The sequence below is a fragment of the Psittacula echo genome, assembly GCF_963264785.1.
Source record: "Psittacula echo genome assembly, chromosome: 2".
Taxonomy (NCBI): domain Eukaryota; kingdom Metazoa; phylum Chordata; class Aves; order Psittaciformes; family Psittacidae; genus Psittacula; species Psittacula echo.
In genome coordinates this window covers 67,463,633-67,484,351 of record NC_137737.1, presented here as the reverse complement: position 1 = coordinate 67,484,351, position 20,719 = coordinate 67,463,633, and the positions used below count along the sequence as shown (strand labels likewise).

Below are 20,719 nucleotides of genomic sequence, written 5' to 3'. Positions count from 1 at the left end.
CACATAATGACTTTATTCGTAAACCAAATAGTGAAGAGGACATGACGGAAAAGAATTGGGATTAAGTAGTGAAGAGTTCTAATCACAGTTTCTGCAGAAATGATTTTGGGTCCTTTGGGTCTAGCGAAAGACACAATGACTGGCAGCAAGTAACAACTACAGATGGAACTTCACTGTTATGAGCAAAGACCCCAGTCTTTCTCTAAAATTGAAGGTACTGCAAGAGGAAGAGAAACAGTTTGCCTTTTACATTCTGCTTCCAAGAGCCTCTTCAATGTGAAGTGGTGAAGTGGCTGGTGGCTTGAAGGGAGAAGCAAGAAATGGAAAAAGAATAGAGTTTAGATTAAGTATGGAGCTGCCATAGAAACTATCCAGGCCAGCCGGAGAGACAGTATTTATTTTGTACAGCTAATTGGCTGATAGAGATTTTTTTAAAACTGGGCCAAATGCTGAAGAGTCAGTGGCTGTTGTCCAAACAGAGCACTTCTTATATTGGAAAGGGAAGGGAAAAAAAAAAGTCACCTTTTTCCTACTGGTCCATGCAGAAAACAGGGTTGAAATTCTAGTCAAAATTTAAGTCAATGCGAGATCTGCCATTGATTTTGATGGAGCCAGACACAACCCCAGATATTTTCTTTTCTATTTTCAGACAGATGCATTTAACTACCACCAATCAGCTGTCCTCTACTAGTGTTTTTTTTTAGTGTTTTCCAGCCTCCATGCCTATGTCTATATTAGGGAATTTCTGCTAAAATTTCTCAGCATTGCTACTGCTTGTCCAGGACCAATCTAAGGTTATATCAGTGCTAGTCTCTCTAGCTGTTTATATCTGCCAGTGTATTAAACACTGTGCACATGTAACTGAGCACAGTGCTAGCCAGTATTACTTATTTGTTGTTTCAGAGTAGCATCTGTATCTAGGTTCATTAACTTAATCTTTTAGTAAGCTTAACTGACTGTTAAACCACTCAGAGCTCTTACCTCTGGTTGAGCTCAAACAATATTGGTCTTACAGATCTTTCAGTGCTAATGACATAAGACATGGACTGAATTGTTTGGGGTAGATTGTTACAGACATTTTCTTTCTCTGTAGGATACACGAACTGTACAGATGTACTGGAATAAAGGAGTATTTAAAGCCATGATTATTGTTTTCACATTAATTACAAAATTACTACCTTGGATAAAGAATTTTCTGCATTCTTTTGCTCCAATAAGATTTGCCCCAGTGTTCCAGAATTTCCTCTCAGTTCTCCCAGTTTTGAGTGACATGAATTGTTCTAATACATCTCAAGGGATCATTAACTTTAAAACCTAATGAATACTATTTAAATGTCAGCTTTGTTATATAGTTAATCATTAATCTTAGCAGAAGCAGTCAGTTATTTTGTTCATCTGTCACAGTTTCAAACAGATACAAATATTTGTTTGCAGGGCCATTTTAGCTACTGATTACTGCTAAATGGAGAAGCAGGAGATTGTATTCTCACGAAACATCTCCACCTACTAGAGAAGAAGAGCAAGTCCAGAGCTCTCCCAAAGCTCAGGCTTCTTTTGTGTCTTCCAGATTGACAAATTCTTCATGAACCTCTTTTACAACGACCAAATATCTGCAACTCTATTGATCTCTGTTCACCTTTGACATGGAAGTTCCAAACCCAGGTGTGGTGTATTGATAGGGATTCCAGAAGATTCAGCATAGAAAAATACCAAGAATTGTGTGCAAAACTCAGTAGTTCACAAATAACTGAAGATGTGGTCTATTTATAGACGAAAGGGTTTTGGTTTGTTTTGTTTTCAATATCTTTCTTTTCTGAAGCTTTGGAAATGTTCAATGATTCAGGTTTTGTCATTGCAGACTGCTGGCTTCTGCAGAGAGTCAATCATCTGCTGGCGATTTCAAAGCTGTGCCATTGCACAGCATACAGTCATGGATCTACATTTAATGGCCTCTACATCAGTGAATTAAAAGATGCTATTGGCACATTGCAGCACGTGATCTTCTAGTCCCTGGTGCTTATCTATAGACTGGACATCCCCAAAATTGATTGTCAGCTTGGTGGAATTAGTGCTGCCATGTTCTGCCTTTATAATATGCAATTGGTGATAATCATAGCAACAAACAGCTGATAAAAACAGCCAAATGTTTTGAGAACAGGCATAAAACATCATAAAAACAAATGGCTTTTCTGCAATGCAGAGGATGCATCTTTAAAATCTATACTAGACCACCATTATTGGTTGGCACTGCTAATAACCAAAGACTGTCATAGTATATTTTATAATATTTAGGGTATGAAAAAAACCCAGCATAGTGATCAGCTGTTTTCCACGTGCCTTCAATTTGTCCCTGGAACTGTTGAGGTGAAAGGCTTATACTGTAAATGAATGACAACTCAGAAAATTGTGCAATTTTCCAGGGGGAATTAATTAACTAATGACATTACAGGAATATCCTCTGCATCACATGTTAAAGGTTGTACCATGATAAAGTTGCAAATTTACTGGATTCAGTATTAGGGAGAGTCAATAGCAAGCATGCCAACCTGCACAGCATTTACAGAAGTTAGCCTCAATCTTCCTGAGAGAGCTCTTCTACCTTTCCATCCTGACTAGCCTGCAAAAACAAGCAGGTTTCTCGAAGAGAGATGGGAAAACGAAACCAGCTCACTTCAGAATTTCATTAAAGAACAGAAACTGTGGTACATGAGTTTCACAGACTTCAAAGCTTCTAGTTTCTACTATTACTCGGAGCTACATTCTGTATCTCTGAAAGTGTGCATTGCTTCTTTAAATAGGAACCACATACAATGTATGGAATAGATGAAATCCAAACTTTGGCTATTATATAGATCAACCATTTTTAAAATTCAGGTACGTTTTTTCCCCCCATGGACATCTGAGTTCAGAATTCTTTGGAGGATCTGGTTGCCTGTGTCAAGGAATTATTTGTGGAGAGACCTCATTTCCCTAAGGAAAGGCAAACTACATTTCTTCCATGGAACTGACACTGTAAACCAGCACATCAAGCAACCACAAGGATTTCAAGGACCTGCAGGTCTTATTGCCTTCTGTAAAAATGAGCTTTTGCCTGCACTGGCCACAGGCACTCCAGTTTTTTCTCTGATGGGCTGGTTTGTTCCTGAAGTCTGCTGCCAAGGAGTCCCACTCTTTATGCCCAGCTATTATTTCAGAAGCCCTTCTCATTAAAGGTCCAAATCCATGCTGAAGAAATTTCATAAGAGGCTTTATGATTTCACAGGCTTTCGAATGTCATTCATGTGTCCCTGATTTAACAAATGCAAGTTCTAGGAAGTTCAGATGCTTATCTCTGTAAATTAAAATGGTTACAGCACTTGTAAGGTTATCACTTCACAAATACTCTTGCAGTGTTCACTGGGCACTCTCCTGAAGAGCCAATTTCTTGACTTTCTGTGTGGGACAAATACCAAATTCCCTGATATAAACACTGGAGAACCATCCATTTCTAAAACATTTCACTATATTTAGGGAGAGAGCTTGGATAAATCAGTTCTTACATTGAAATGGTTTTGTGTACATTCTGCCTCTCACACACTTCAGGACAACTGGTGACATTGCCCACCTCAATTTGTAAGTAGTCCCACTGAGCTCTCTGTAGGTAACTTGCACAGTACCAAAATCTGTCCTGTCGAAACTTCACTTCCACTTTTATTACCTCAGAAGAATCCCAGACCCTGACCAAAATGTGCTAATGTGGAAGAAAGTTTAAAGCTTAAAGCTGACACATCTATAATGGTATTTAAAGTTTCTTCTCATCTGAACCATGCTTTCCTTTTCAGAGATCCTAAATACCAAAACCCTACATTTATGTGGAGAGGGGGCCTCAGCCTCTCTGAAAGGCAAAGTAGTTATATACATGCACAGTGATGTGACTGAAGAGCAGATCTTACCTACAGTGGGGTTTTTTTAAACAGAACATGTATTAAAGCAACAAGAAAGAAATATTTCAGCCTCAAAAATCTACTTCAAGATCCTAAACCAATCTTTTTACTATAGCTTTGGGATTTAGAATAAAACATACATTTAATCTTATGAAACAAGATAGCAAAAATTAAACTGTTTTGCTGTTCAGATTAGTTATAGAAGTATATAATTCAATTTATGGATGTCAATAGGTGAACATAAGTTAGCAGGGATAGCGACATAGTTTAAGCTATCCTAATGGACCCTTCAACATTCCAAAATCCAGCCATACTGATCATGCAATTCAGACTGGATGAAAAGAGGCAATACACGTTTGTGGCCACATTCTACCCCAATCACTCCTGACAGCACTCCCAGCTTATTTAAAACAACATTCAAATTGCACATTGGTTTCCCTTGTGGCTTAATTCTCATTATTCACTGAACTCCTTTTTACTAGAAACTGACTGAAGAGCCAGATTCTGAGCTCATTGTTTGTTTTTTTGCTGACTACAATGAACAGCCTTCTCAGTTTCCAAGCCCAGCATTTCTATACACTCAAAACAACTGCAACCACCAACTAGCAAAATAAAAGCAGGTCAGGAATAGGGAGGCAGGATGAGTGAAAGGAGTGTGCACGTGCTTTTCAGAAAGAATGAGACTGAAAATTAATAAAAGGTTTTCTCATAATAGATAACAACAAATGCCATCAATCAAGCATGGGAGATGTGTGTCCCAAACATAGAAAAATGTAATAAAAAATTAATGGATGTGTATTTCTCAGCTTGGAATAAATGAGTTTAAGTAGTGTTACCACTCCAACTTGAAAAATCGTAATTCTCCACAAGAGAAACAAGAACCATGAGGACTGATGCCAGTAAAAGGGAGTTTTGAGTAATACGAGGTTCCTGCTGATGCTAAAAACAGGGATACTGCCTGACTGCTCCTCTGTCTTGGTTTTCCTGATGGATCAAGATAGTTTAACTTGCCAGTGGTTCACTGGAAATTACTGTTTTGAGAACCACAGAGCTCATTGTTCTAAGGTAGAGTGCCCGAGATGACTGCCACCCATGCTCTCTCAATCCTGGGTTGCTTTGAATCAGAAAGAAAAACAGAAGTCTGATTATTTTTTCAAGGCTTCCTCATGGACCCTGGATCTGTGCCAACTCTATGTCTTCAATCCTTCCTAATAAGTTCCTCCCGACTTTACCCTGGGCAGGCGTCCTACATAGTGACTTTGCAACAGGCTCACTTGAGACACTTGCACACTGTATTTGTGGCTATGAGTGCAGCTGGTCCACACGCCAAAGCTACATGTCATTTAGCTAGCTGATTTAGCCAAGGAATTTTATCATGTAATTTTTGGTTAAGCTGACACAGTGGTTTTCAACCTGTGGGACACTTATGCCTCTAAGTCTACATACTACTACTGGAAAACCACTATGAAAAACAGGTTTCCTGCCAATAGACTCAAATTTGGTCTTACAGGACTTCAGTGAAAGATTTTTAGAGGACAGCAAAATTAGCGTAAGCTAGAGCATATGATTAGTTCTGATTTAGACTTCAAATGGCCGGAAATATAATGAATGCCTTGAGTAATGGCTCCAATAATTAATTAAATTAATTAATTAGAAAAACATGAACCTTCAGTCTAGCCTGAACACTTGAATATTATTCTGAATTCATCCGGTCAATTAAAGAGCCCTTCACAATCGGAAATATTTTCATACAAGAGAGTTATCTTTTAACATTTTCTTGGCAAACATGATGGAGTTTTCTTTGGTTTGCCATTTCATGTAAGATTTCCCACTCAAACCATTCTGATAAAGCTTTCCTGGCATCCTTTAGAGATCAGAAAATCCCACTGTTCTAGGTAATCACATACAGATATAACCCCTGCTTTTAGGGGGCCAACAGTTTAAGAACCTTACCCAAAAAATGGTCCCTCATCAACTGCACTACTTTTAAATCAGCTACTTAGGGGTTTAGTCAGGAACTACTCCATATGCAAAGAAGCCCCATGAAAACCAGTTATGAAGAACTGTTGACATCCTTGGCTCATTGTGTTTCTGATTTCTTATGTTTCTGCCTGAGGAAATGCCATATGGAATGTTTTCATTACATATTACCACCTCCGCCCACTTCTTAGAATGGTTGGTTAGGGTTGGAAAGACCTTAAGACAATCTAGTTCCACCTCCCCTGCCATGGGCAGGGACACCCCACACTAGACTATGCTGCCCAAGGCTCTGTCCAACAGTGTCCTTGAACACTGCCAGGGATGGAGCATTTACCACTTCTTTGGGCAGCCTCGCAGTAAAGAACTTTCTCCTTATATCTAACCTGAACTTCCCCTGTTTAAGTCTGGATTCATTACCCCTTGTCCTATTGCTACAGTCCTTCTCAGGTACCTTTGTAGGTCCCCTTCAGATATTGGAAGGCTGCTGTGAGGTCTCCATGAAGCCCACTCCACCCCTAAATTTACAGGTGCATGTTTCTCATGCCAGCAATACACAACTAAATGGCCAGTAATGGCCATCATCTCATGTATTTTTCAATAGAGTCTGTTTTACTTTTGTGTCTTCCTTTCCTTTTTAAATAAGAAGACAACCAAGTGGTATTTACTGCAATGTCAGTGTCAAGAAACTAACAGCTTGATCCAGCTCCCATCAAAATTAATGGAAAAACTCACACTCTTTCAGGGGATGTTTGTCTAGACTCGCGATGGACAGGTTCATGTTTATGCTCAGGAGCCATCTTACTCCCAGGTGTCTTACAGTTTGAGAGGTGCAACCACGTCTGCACACCAGTGCCCCTGACCCAATAAATCCAGCTTGTTTTGAAAGCCAGATCCAATGCCCAGGCCACAAGTGAAGTGCTCCTTAGGAACAGAGCAATCAAAAGTTGTAAAGCTCCTAAAAAGAATACTTTTTTTCTGGATTAGCCACCTGGCTACATTGTGTATATTGCATTTCCATCTTTCTTGTCATATTAAAGTGAACATTCTTTATTGCTTATGTTGGGAAGTATCTTGTAGTACATACACAGGGTAAGAAATCTAGCTGAATTAGCATTACAAAATAAACTTTAATACTGATAGATTTCCAAGGTTGCTTTTCTGGTTGATGATTATTTTTTTTTTTTCACTTTTGGTGGATAGCAGTACCATTTTTTCCACACGGTCTCTTTCTTTCAGCTGAGTGTACCTTGTATGCTGTAAAAAATCGCTGTCTTTTTATTCCTCTTTATGTATTCTGTTTTTCCCAGTCCTGCAGCAGCTACTTGGTTGGGTGTTTATTTCATGTGGCAGAAAATACCTACCACAGAAATGCAAAGGCAGCCTGACAGCAAGTTTGTCTTTGGGCATGTTGACATCATCCTCCTTTCTGAGCTCTAATTCAACTTTCAACACAATGCCTAAAACCGCAGAGCCTCTGGGCACAAAAGATGAACACGAGAGTACACTTGCGCATTCTGTTGCCCTGTAAGCAAATTGCCTTGTTAATGAGGAATCAGTCAAATAATGGGTTTGATAGTCTGGGTTTAGATTAGCTAAGATAAAGTGCAAAAATGTTTTTTGGTATATCACGGGCAGCAGCACATCCTGGTCAACATTCAGCACTATGAAAGTCATTGACTAATTCTTCAACCTCTCTCACAAGAAAAGACAAGATACAGCTATTTCAGGTGTAATAACTGCCCTTTGAAAAAACTGAGGAAGCTAGGATTTTTTAACTTCACTGGGAGTTGGAACTAGATGATCTTAAGGTCCTTTCCAACCCTAACTATTCTATGATAGGCCAAACCAGAGCTGCACTTTACAAAGTGCATATATACCTCATAAATGATAACTCCTGCTTTCAGCTGTCTGATTGTATTTACACGGCCTGTGTCTGGAAGGAAGAGAATGCCACTGCTTTCATGTAATAAAGAAAAGAAAATCTGGGTATGTACATATGACCAACGTTTGTGGGGTGAACATTGCTTCCCCTGCTCATGATGACAACAAATCATTGCACACACAGACAGAACCCCTGCAGACTAGATAATGCACTGTGAATTGCTGCTCCATACTATCTTGTTCATGTAGTCATACATGTAATGAATTGTATCTCAAGTCTCTTCCAATAAGGAGAATGCTCCAAGCTGGTTGCTGTCTGAGCTCTGCATTTCAGCAGCTGGAAGCTGATGGAAAAGAGGAGAGAAAAGGCATCCATATTTCTATAGTTTTCCTTTCCAAGCTAAATAGCTTGGATGAGAAAAAAGGATAACATAACCGAATCACTCAGACAATCCGATCTTTCAGCTAATCGTGTTGGGAGGTTAAAAGATTTTTACAAATAAACAATTAAAAAAAGGCAAGTATTAGCTTATGTGTTTGACAGGGAGGCTGTAATTATGCTGTGCTTTGTACCACATGCAATACTAAAATATGGAAATTTTATGTTATCTGTCCTTCTTTTGTAGAACTAGTACATTCTCTTCTTATCATAATGTCCCATCTGGTACGTTACTCAAAGTTGAGCCAAAGTATTCTACCACTTGAGATATCACATAAACAAAAACAATGTGAAGCAGCTCACAATAAACACATCACAAAAACCTGCTTCTTGGCCTTCTAAAATCTTGCTGGCTCTACTTTGATGGGGCAAAGAGCCCATCAAACCTGCTTGACCAGCTTCCTCACAGGGACACAATCTGAAGGTAGACTGTGTCTTCCACAGGCAGCTCTTTGTCATCCTCAGCCCATTTTTCGTAGTGGCAGATGCATCAGGGCAAAGTGATGGGACTCATGTCTCTCTGATCCAGCAATCAGTCAGTGCTATTCTGTCAGCTGGGCATAAGTCTACGCTGTAGACCCACAGTCTGTTTTACAGTCTTTTTGAATTTCTTTCATTCTGACAGAAGAATGGTTCAGTGTTGGCACACATGGTGAGTCTGCTTCAGGGCTGTTATAACCTGTAATAGTTGGTGACAGCATCCAAGACACTCGTATGTCAGGCCAAAGACAGCTGGTTGGCAGCAGTCCTCACTCTTTCACTGACTTCACATGCTCTATAGTTATGACATGGACAGCAGAAAGTGGTTTGAAAACCCTCATGTGAGACACATTAAATCTGTGCCTGCAGTGGACTCTATTTAACACAAACATGCATATAGTCACCAGATTTTTATTCCAGAGTGACAGAACAGGAAAAGGACCTCTCTCGTCTTAGCTGTTTAGGATAATTTGTTTTAAACAGACTAAGTAAAAACCCTAACCATTCTCTCTGTCTGTCTTTTAAAAGTGGTTAGTTTCTTTAATGCAGTTGACTTCAGAGATTCACCACTGCATGTATACTGTAATTTCAATGAAAAGTATGCTGCTCTCAAGATTGAGTCTAAGCAGAACTCCTTTTTGATAAACTAATCTTTGTAAAATCCACTGTGCTCTTTGTTTAACAAAGCCAGGAGCTAGCTATTAGTTCTTTTATATATATTTTTTTTAATACATTTTGTTCTCTTTAAATAGACTATGTAGAGTACAGCATGCTGAAAAGTAGGAATGGGGCACCTCAACAGCTATTTGTTATGGCTGTATTCTTCCTTTCACCAGAAACACAAACTACACAATCCTTACAGCAATCAGCATGAAACACATCAGGTTAAATCCCTCATTTCTTTAGCCTAATATGAAGTCTCTCTTTCTCTCATATTACCATTCTGCTCAGTCAGGTATGTGAGGTTTTTCTAGGCAACAGGTGTTTTCTGAAATAAAATACAACCTTCCCTTTCAGCTCATTATGTGAAAGAGGCAGCAGCTGCAAGTATAATGCTGAGGACACATGGTCTGTAAGACACCCAGAAGAAAAATACTCCTTGTTCCACTTGTTAAGGTAAAGCACAGATGTTGCTTCAGTGATAAGCATGAGCATAAGGCAACCACAGTCTGCTTCATGTTGTAAACTCAGAATCTAGGATTTCAGAATATTGAGAAGTCTGCAATCCAGAATCACCAGTTTCTTTATGTAAGGAAAAGTTGTTCATGTCTAAGCTCACAGTCCTAACAAATACTCCTTATCACAGTTTGCATTACACTGTCATCAACAATATGCTAGGGACTATCCACAGACTTGGCAGATAAATTATTAATCATCTTTTATATTGACTCAATTGTGAGTATCAGATAGTGGCAAATGCATAAATTAATACATTTACTGATATAAACATTTACAGATAGTGTATATTAAAAAGGTTTCAGTCATTTAGGATATTAAATGCAACTTTTGTCCCTGCTTAGTGTTGGTACTAAGGCTATTTCTGTATTTCTCAGATCTAGAGTGTTGAAAAATCAACTGCAAAACAGTGGTGTCTAATGAATATAATGACCGAAGCTAGAACTGATGCTTTCCAGGGAGCAATTCTCTGCTCAGTTAGGTTGATAATTGACAACCTCCACCCCCATTTATTGATTTATCTGTAAGAACAAAGTACATACATTGTAGCTTATGGTATAACTGGTAAAGTAAAAAGGCCTTTTCTAATAAAAAGGAAGTGCAGCATTTCCTTAGGAACAGAAAGATCCTTTATTATTGCCTGATCTTCTCACCTCCTACTTTTATAGGCCTAACTAGGTCAGAAACTCTAGCCTACCAACAAAAACATATAACACCACAGAGAAAACACAGTTCACAGAATAATCCCAGAGCTCTTGCTCTGTGAGGAGACTGGTTACTTTGGCTGTCTTGCAAAATATTTATACTGGCCTTGCAGCGTAAGTCCCAGAAGCTTGCAGGACTGCACAGTTTTCTGACTACAGCATTTGTTATGCAGAGTAGCAGCTGCAATGAACTGGGAAATCTACACACAGAGAAATGCCCAGTAGCATCTACTAGAAAAAAATAAAAGCTTCGTACTCCTTCAGATCCAGGTCAGGCTGATCCTGGCTCTTTCATGTTTGGTTTTTTTGCAAAATCTGTACTGGTGAGCTATTGGTAAGATGAGTCCATCCCTTATCATTCTATCCCACCAGTTTTAGAGAAGACTGGTTTAAAAAATAAAATGAAATGAACAAGCTCTGATCACAAGATATTATAAGGTTGCAAAGTAATTTCATCAAGAAAATGGTATCATAGTACTTCCTTGCTGTGACATACATGGTAAAAACGGTGTCATTTAAATATGCAACCTAATAATTTTTAGTTTGATACGTTGTTCTGAATGAAAGAGATGTAATAAAAGCAATCAATCAAAAGAACAAAATATCTACATTAATTGGTATGATGATACATATGCCTAGAAGACAACTATAAGAAGTTATCACTGCTCGGACTCACCTATTGTTTGCTACTGATTTGACCTGTGTTTTTAATTGTGCTCCTGTCCTGCAAAGGGCTTAGCAGCCAATAGGTAAATTCAAATCTCTTGTGACTGAGAATGTTTATATATTTTGTGTACTATGGTCTTCAACATTTGAAGGGGAGCAGTCTCTTCTTATGGATCCATACAGCCTTTTGCCCTTCCTGAACCAGCTGTCATCAGTGTGTTATCCCAGGTTATTACTACTACAAGAACTAATAATGCAGAGTATCGCTATGAGGATTCTGCTTTACCCAGCAACCAAGGCTGATCACACAGATTCCAAGACCTGTATGCTTACATCACGGGGAGAAAATCTCAGTAAATACTCACATGTGTCTTCACATCACCTTCAAGAATCTTGCTGTACCTGAGAAAATCAGCAACACTTCCATTCAGCAGCCTATCAAAGGCTTCAACATATGGTGCTATGCCTGTAGAAGAAGAGCATTCCATTATAATGGGTTCATAAAGTACATAATGCATAGGACATTCTTTTGTGGCAGATGGCGGAGAAATATCATAGAAGCAGGGGAAATTGCTGTAACTTAATTTCTGTCATACTCATTGATTTGTGACATTAGCGAAATAGGATGTATAATGAATTTTTCCTGGCTAGAAAAAAAAAACCCTGCTCTTGGTAGAACTTGGCTAGGAACATGAAGAGAACTTACTCTGTATACAGTAATGGGAAGCCTCTTTTGCCTTACAATAACAGGCGCTAAAGTAAGTATTTCTCAGCCCTTCAAAGATCTAGTGGTCTGATAAGCATATTAAACAAGTATTATCCCCTAAAAAGAATCTACACTTTACTGAACAACCCACCCATTTCTGAAGATCTTTGCACTGTTTGGTGAGTTTTAGTAGCAAGCAATTCCATTTCCAGTTAGATAAGAGCCTTTAGAATAGGCTGATGGTGGATTTATGCAGTTAAATGTGGCTTTGTCATCTCCTTACTTTGTTGTCTGACCTTGCAAAACTACCACTGGATAAAGACAGCTCAAATGAGTCCTCTAGATGACATATCCCATTGACTAGATATGCTATATATTCTATCAGAGGAGTAAAAATGCTTTTTTCTCTATGGTATACAGAGCAGCTCCCTGATAAAGTGGACAATCAGTTTCTTATGCACCTGGCTTTTAAAAGGCTTCATGTGGTACCTTTTAAGGCAGCAAAAGTAATCTTCCCTTGGATGCTTTCCAGCCCCCCTTTACTCCCTGACATACCCTTATGTCTTGTCTATGCCTCAGAACCTTTGCCAGTTCCAGCATGAGCAATGCACATGTGAATTTATGGCATCTGTAGGATCTGAGAGACCAAGGTTAAAATTCTTCCCAGCCTCTCTCCCTCATTAATGAAGCTTGGAGATTGCTCTGAAGAGGTACCAGGCTTTCCCCAGAGAGTCTGCTTTAACCTTTTGGCACTATATGACAATTGTGTCCAAATTCATAATTTTGAAAGCCCTCTTTATTCCACAAGAGTCATCTGGCTCCTTGACGGAAAAAAGAAAGGCTCTGGCAACTGGAGTTTGCAATGGCCTGTGTGAAAAAAAAAAATGTAGTCAGCTAGGCGGGATTTCAAGGCTTCTTTTGTTCTCTTGATGTCACCTTCAATTCTGAGGAATTTCTGGGCTTTCTTCCATACTAAGTGTTTGTGTGTAAAACCCTCAAATGACCTAGTGCACAAAAGGTTTTAGCTGTGGAGATGCTTTCCAAAGCCTATTTATGTTCTTTGTCAAAATCTGTGTGTCTCCAAGAGAATCACTGTAATCTTTTACTTTAGAGCTGAGTTTTAAATAGCAGCTCACTAAATGGCAATTGTCCTATGCAAAACTAGAAAGCAACTATGCTATTTCTTACTATTCAATACAGCTAACTCCCAGGAGCACTTACTAGAATTTGCTGTGGGCTGTGCACAGCAATGGAACGATTTGTTTGCAATCCTGCCTTTGCAATATCGTTTAGGAAAACAGTAAAGGTACAGTTCTCCCAATAATTAATTCTATGTTAATTCAATAATAATTCTAATTAGGGAATGATCTTTTAGGAGAGGGGCTTATGGTAGAAAAAAGCAATGTATCTCCATTTCCACTAAAGACTTAAAGGAGGTCACATTCTGGCTGTCAATTTTAAAGGAGAAAAAGAGACTTGTTCTGTAAGACCGTCAACTCTGCAGTTGCTGTGGATGTTACGTGAACCTTTCCAGAGGCACAGTAACACAGGCATAGAGAATGATATTTGTGGCACTATATGCCTATCAGTCACCCAAACCGAAGAACCAATACAGTCTTTCCTGACTGCATCAGCAAAAGCTAATTCCCGAGTCCGTGTGTGAGACAGCTCTGCCTGGAGATACGGTGCAGGCTGGCAAGTGCACCATGGTGCTGCTTGTCTCAGCTTCTTACTGCTGTCTCCCAGTGGATGTGTTTTAAAATCTCACTCCAGCAAGGTTTGTCAGGTAGTTTCTTCTAGGGAGCTGCTGGGGTTTTAAGGCTCTGCTTCCCTGTGGGATGAATCTTTTCACCTGAGCTCACAGGTTAGGCCAAGGATATAGCAATTTTCATGGAAGTACCTCACATGAAGAGTTCATCTCCTGTGCTGAAAGCAACCCTGGCTCTGCAGTGCTGAGCTCTGGATTAAGAGAAACACACCTAAATAGATTCATTATAGGACTGAAGCCTGCATTTTTTAAAAATGTAGATTTCCTAGTGGTGATTGATTTAATTGTCAGTTTGTACATGGATTGTGTCTCTCCATGACTTTGCTATGGTTTGCTATCTGTCTAGGTTTTCTGTGGACTGTAAGCATTTTAGTACTGAAGCTAAGTCATGTGCTATGGAAGCTTGCTGGAAGATGCTCCCTTCCCGTTACAGACACATGCTGCTTTCAGCCAGCTGCTCTACAGCAGCTGCCAGTGTATAGGCACATGGTAAACATGACTTTGGGGAAGGTTCCTCACATGTGTTGCTGGGTAAGGGCTGGCATACAGGGACAATAAAGCTGCTGACATATACTGACTTGCTTCTGTGTCAGTATGTGAGCTGCCTGCATTTTCTGCTTGTTCTGCTGCTTCTGTACAGCAACTGAGCCCATGCTGGGATGTGCTATTCTCTGGAGAACGCAGGAAGGGCCAAGGAATACAGAAAGCAAAGGACATGAATCTAATAAAGGGATATATGTTGGGGTTCTGGGTGAACAAGCTCTGGAGAAAAGAGAGGGTACTCTATTGAATCAACATTGTAATTGCCATGTTTCTAAGGTTATTTACCCTGTAAATTTCAGGAACGACAAATTAAGGAGTGAAAAAAATATGATTTGGTGATGTGATGTAAATAAATGAAGGTCGACTTTTTGGTGTATTCTCCAATGTGGAGATACACTTGAGAAAGGAAAAGCTCAAGAGATAACAGTATAAGGCCACGGATGTGTGGCAGCCCTTAATGAGCAAATGCTTATGAACAAACTCATATTTGATTAAGGATATTAAACAATTCAGTGAAGTAGGTCCACAGTGAGAAATTCAGGAAGCTGCCAAACAAACTCAATGTTTATATTGGTGACTTTTTCAGGAATATTTATGCTGTAAATTTTGGGGATATCTCATTTATTCTGCTAATTTGGCTTAAGCAGACATTTTCATCTGTAAATTATCTACAACAATATAAATGCCAAAATGGAAAGAGTGATAAAGCTTGAAACAGTATATATACTTGACAGTATATTTTAGAGACTAGTCAAATCTTGAGTTTTCTATGCTATATTAATTTCAAATTATGCATACAACTAAGCTTGTCACATTACTTTTCTAAATTAATTTTTAAAATACTACTTTCTTTTGATACTGAATTTGTAAGGGATGGGATTACACTTCCACTTAGAAGACAGACACTTGTGCTAATTGCAATTTTTTGATAACAGAGAGATGGTACTTCAAAAAAACCAGACTTACTTCCATTGACTCCATTGATGGCATCACACTCCATTCCACCAGATCTGTGTGAGTCTGAAAATAATGATTCAAGTCGAGTCACTGCTTTCTCCAGTCTCTCCATCAAACCATGAGTCTCTGCCATTCTGAAAAAAAAATCATTCAGGATAAAAACAGTGTTAGGTGCCTCCGAGTAAAGCCAATGCTTTACCTCACGTTACAGTCCTGTGCATCTTGGGGCTTTATCAGCTTTTATGACAAAACTTGTATTTTTGAAATACTGTCTTTCTGGCATATAAGCAGCTGTAGTGAAGCAGCTGACATACGGTAACTTGCTTTGTCAAAAGGGCATATGATCAGCACTCAGCCCTTGTTTTTCATAGTAAACTGCAGATTCAAAACACTGCTAGCATAGCTTTGGACAGTCTATATGTGGACAATTTATGACAGATAAATTGTCTGTGTATGCTCCCAATCAGATATTGAGATGACTGAAATATTTACAAACATAACTGGTAAAAACTTGTCTGTAGCGATTTGCATCAGTCATTTACAGAGGGAAAAATATAGACTTGGTTAATTCTTGACTGAAAGCCAGACTTTTGGTGTATACTTCCTGATTTTTTAAAAGATACTTTCTGAAATTTGCCTCAGCCTTTTATGCTTTGTAGTAAGAATCCCACAAGAAGCCAAGGTGGTTTTCTGTTTATTCTGATATGATTTCCCATCACTTCATTTTTTCTAAGGAAAGTACCTGATGTGAATCAGTGTTTCCCAAGGTTTTTAAATCATGCAATAATGACCTTTTGGAAAGAAAAAAAATAATCCAGGGGCCTGCTTGTATAGTACTGCTACAGTGCTTTTGATTTAAAATTAAACAGAAATTAGGTTAAATTTTTAGCAACTCCCACACTACTTTCTTTGCCCACAATGTGATTATCTGCTCTCTTATATGTGAGGAAGTGTAGGCATTGACATTTTTGAATAGTGGCCAATGCCTCAGGGAGCACAGTGCTATCTATATACACCTCAGACTGAGAAGCGGTTATATAAGCAAAGACAAAGCTATGTTTAGATCCCTGATCATTTAACATACAAGTTTAACATACATGTTCCTTACTTAAGGTTGTGAGCGTTTTATTCTGCTAAGTGACATACAGTAAGAAGGGGTGCGGGGTGGATGATTTATGGCTCTTGGTTAACATGATCCTTGTGAACATCTCCAGCTCAGCTCCCACACTAGACTACATCCCCTGCCCAGCACTGGGGTGTGGGGGCAATGGGACAACTTGCATCCCCAGCAGGGGCAAGCAAGTAATGGAGTCCCTACCCACAAGATACTGATTGCTGTATGGCTTGTAGACTAGAAAAGCTAAGCGTACCTGGAATATACGTGTAAATTCATAAACTATCCTGCTAAAAGTGCTAATATCTCAGAGATACCAAAGCATAATAGTAGATTCCAATAAACTGTGCAATACTAGCAACCAAAACAAACATTGCACTTCAGTGTCCCCATGCTCAGGGGAGAATCACAGAATCATAGAAGAGTTAGGGTTGGAAAGGACCTTAAGATTATCTAGTTCCTAAGTATTACAATTAAAAAGTAAAGAAACATGAAAAGAAAGGGGTTTATTTACAGATTAGTGTTAATAAACCTTATGCATAAAAATAGTAATAGTAATTTTATTTTTGACATGTACATGTGAGAAAAGATTAACTACTAGGACTGTGGAAACACATGCAGAGCTCTTGCGCTGAGTCATGCTGCCTGTCAAACAAGGTGCGACCTTCAGACTTCACCCTATAAATATAATGAGGTTTGTGTTTGACCTAAAAGTGAAGCAGAAGATTTTAGTGAGAAACCCTTTGGAGAACCATTCTTATGAGAAAGCCTTTATCTGGAATTTATGGGGTTTTCCTATTTACATTAATCAAAAAGCAAACCCGCAAAAGAGGATGACATCAGACAGTGGGCATATAAACACTGTCAAAATTCAGAGGGGCTCTCACACTATTCAGTTTGAAAAATCAATGATTTTTTTTTTCTTTTCTTTTCTTTTTTTCTTTTCTTCAGAAAAAACCCTTAACTTAACTTGTAAGTAACTTTGTGAGTACAAACATCTTGGCAGGAAAGAGATGAAGGTTTCAGGAGAGCTTCTGAAATGTTTAAAGTTTTGTAAGAATATTAAACCTTTTCTTAAAACAATGCACTGTTAATCCTCAAAAATATGATGGACACATTCTTTTCACATTTTACCCTGCTACATAAAAACCTAAAATGGTATCTGTTTTAAGAGTTATGTTTTAAACCAGTCTAAAGTCAGGCTAGTCTAACACAGCATATTAACAGTCAACTCATTTCATCAGTATATAAACGTGTATTTCCAGTATAGTTCCTGTTCCTGTCTTTATGTGAAGTTACAGTCTGATAGATTGGGGTTTTTTTCACCTGCCTCAAAATTTTCCTTGATGGCATGTACAAATTTCTTTGGAAGACCTGCTCCTTTTTGATTCTTCAGCCTGATTTTACCTGTGGAAGGACCCAACTGTTTACAGTTACTGTTTACTGATTACAAACCCACTGTGTTTGACTGCACACACTTGAAGGTCTGAGGAATCTCACAAATGAACAGACATGTAATTTTACCCAACAAACTACCCTCTGCAAAATGATAAGAATATGGATTACAGTGTCAGTAGCTCAAAGGAATAAGCCAACTCAATAACCCTATGGACTTTTTACACAACACTTGCCAGTTGCAACATAGTGTTTCGCTCACTGTATTCTTCACAGCTTTATTCTGTTTCCATTAACTGGAGAACTACAATGTTATTCTTCCAAAAGCAGGTATCACCAGCAAGGTAGTCACAAAATAATATATTGTTATAATCTTTTTAGACAGAAGTAGGAATAATTTTTACCATGAAATTAGGGCTGCCAGGGGTTTATTGTTTTTATAAGTAATGTTGTACTTAAAAACCCCTCAAACATCATGTTTACACTGAACATACCTTTTTATTTGTGTATTTCTATATTCACAACTAAATGGTATTTGCATCTATACTTTTATATATGTATGCACATAAGTATACACATAGGTATCCCTGTCATATATGAATAAAGTGCAAGTATACCTTTGCCATTACTGTATATAACACTACAAGAGCAAATCAATTGTACATGTAATAACCTTACATTTACACTTTGCTTTACCATCAATTGACTATCTTACAAATAAGACTGGAATTAATGCTACTGTTCTGAAGACTCCACTGAACAACTCTTTTTATCCGTTCTTAATCTAAACATTGACAACTTTGCCTATATTTAGGGATTCATATATTTAGCTCATACTATGACAACCTTCAGTATTTTCTTGGCCTATATTCAGCTGTTCCTCTGATTACTTATCATTCCACATTGTGCTCTGCATGGTCAAACTGACACCACAAAGCCACAGCTCAAAAGGAGTCAGAACACAAGTGGTACAGCTTGACTGTGAGAAGATCCTGTCTGTGTCATATAGCATCACAGCTCATAATATAAATAAATAATAAGACTGGGCTACTTACAGAGCCAAATAAAACCTGTGTCAATGAAAAGTAAAGGGGATGTAAACATATCTATAGGAAGCTTCCGCTCACATAAAACACATTTTTACATCAAGATAGATTCTCTACCTCATTTCTACTGGGGTTTTAATTAAAGCTTTGATCTCAAAGTGGATTATTTTGGTTAATCATGTATCTTTCCCAGAGCTGATGCTTACCACCTATAAGGAGTTAAAAACAATAGTGCTTCAACTCCCAAATAATCCTGTATTCGGTTGCTTCCTTGGTGGGGAAGTATGCTGTCCTTCATTGAAAATAAGGTCAACTGAGAGCCAGGAAAGGTGTTAACCCACATCTACTGACAATCATTTAGAAGTTGACATTGTTAGCAATCTCTTGTGCACAAAAAATAAGAGGGAGGATCCACAGATCTGCTCTGCTTACTGTTGGTGATATCTTTTTGGGGAGTGTTAAAGGTATGTGGCAATTCTACCATCTGTTGTTTCTTTCCCAAAAGCTGTGAAGCCAAAATCAGGTAGAACAAGGCATGCTGAAGACCAAAAAGAAGATCTCTTTTTATAGACAGACCTTGGGAGATCACTGCTTTTCTCTCCAGCTCTCTCAAAGCATCTTTTATCTATTATCAAGGGGAAAAAACCCTTTGTCTATAGACTTAAATTCCCTGACATACTTATCCCAAACAGCAATCAAACTAGAAGCCAAAACACGAGTATTATTCCTGTTATCACTGAATGTGACTTACAACAGAGGACCATATTGCTCCGTCTCAAGAAGAAACAAGCTGTAACAAGCCCACAGGGAGAAGCCGTACAGTAGCATAAGGGGAAAAAGTAAACACATTATGACTTACTAGGCATGTAAAAATGGCAGTTTTGAATACAGGAATGCTGCCACTCTGTGAAGTGTGGTATTATTCTGACAAACATCAGTAAGAGATAGTATAGAGTTTGTTTTACTTCCTAGCACGCTTTTAGTTTAGAAGAAAAAGCAGCAACTTGTTAGGGGTTTTTTTATCCCCTGAGTACCAGTCCTTCCACACTCACCTAGCATCTGAAAAACTAAGCCATGTCTCACTCACGCTCATCATCCTGACATTCTACAGGCCAGATTTTGCTTTTCATTTCTATGCCAAAAAAAGGGCAGATGCCTAGAACAGAATACAGGCAGCACTGTGGCATTTTAATTCTATCTAACATTCCTACACCACCTGGAAGATCACAGTCTTATTCAAAGTATAGCAGCCTGCATATGCGCTTTCTCTCCTAGTCTTTTAATAAATTGGTACTGATATACAAAATGAAATATACAAAAACCTAGATTGCCAGCTGGTACTATCAGAGAACCAGTCATGAATGTTTCATAGATCCAAGTGCCGTGTCCTCTAAGAGTTCTTCTGTACAATATATAGCAGCATTTATCAAGGAAGGGGAAACTTACATGCATTCTTAAACATGCCCTCAAATTACAAAGGCATCTTAGGCACTTAATTTCTGAAAAAGACACAGCCAGCTTGAGCCTGAAACGACTGGCTTTCCTACACCACCATTCAAAAGTATGTATCAACTCCAACCTGTGTTGAGTGGGCAGTCATTTTGTCACCTTTGGCATCAGACCAAATTCCTGCTGAATACCATTCTGGTCCAGACAATGAAAACCCACTGGTTTAGAGCCTCATTCTCAGAGGAACTCCCATTTGGAGTTCTTCTTCCCAGGCAGAGCACAGAAGTAGCCAGGTACTTGCTGAGTGGTAACAAAGAGCCCCTGAAGCTATCTGGGTTACTACCATAAAAGATTTTGAGTGGAGAACGCAAAGCAAAGGAGTATTGGTTAGAAGAAAGCATGTGTCGGTAGACAGGCAGAAACATTACCTTGTATGGTTTGTGGTTTGTTTCCCATTAGCTGTATGGGAGGAATGTAAACAGAGGCTTGCCA

The 20,719-nt window shown here is 38.7% G+C and overlaps 1 protein-coding gene across 1 annotated transcript in view; it reads right to left on the bottom strand.

Moving 5' to 3' along the window:
* CAP2 (cyclase associated actin cytoskeleton regulatory protein 2) overlaps nt 1-15,356 on the bottom strand; it is a gene marked incomplete at both ends in the record, with an annotated part of 54,946 nt that extends 39,590 nt beyond the window's left edge. Inside the window, 2 exons of the mRNA XM_080611115.1 lie at nt 11,615-11,715; nt 15,233-15,356. Of these exons, the coding sequence (XP_080467241.1) occupies nt 11,615-11,715; nt 15,233-15,356 (225 nt within the window). The remainder of the gene's footprint in view (nt 1-11,614; nt 11,716-15,232) is intronic.
* Between the last annotated feature and the right edge of the window lie 5,363 nt (nt 15,357-20,719).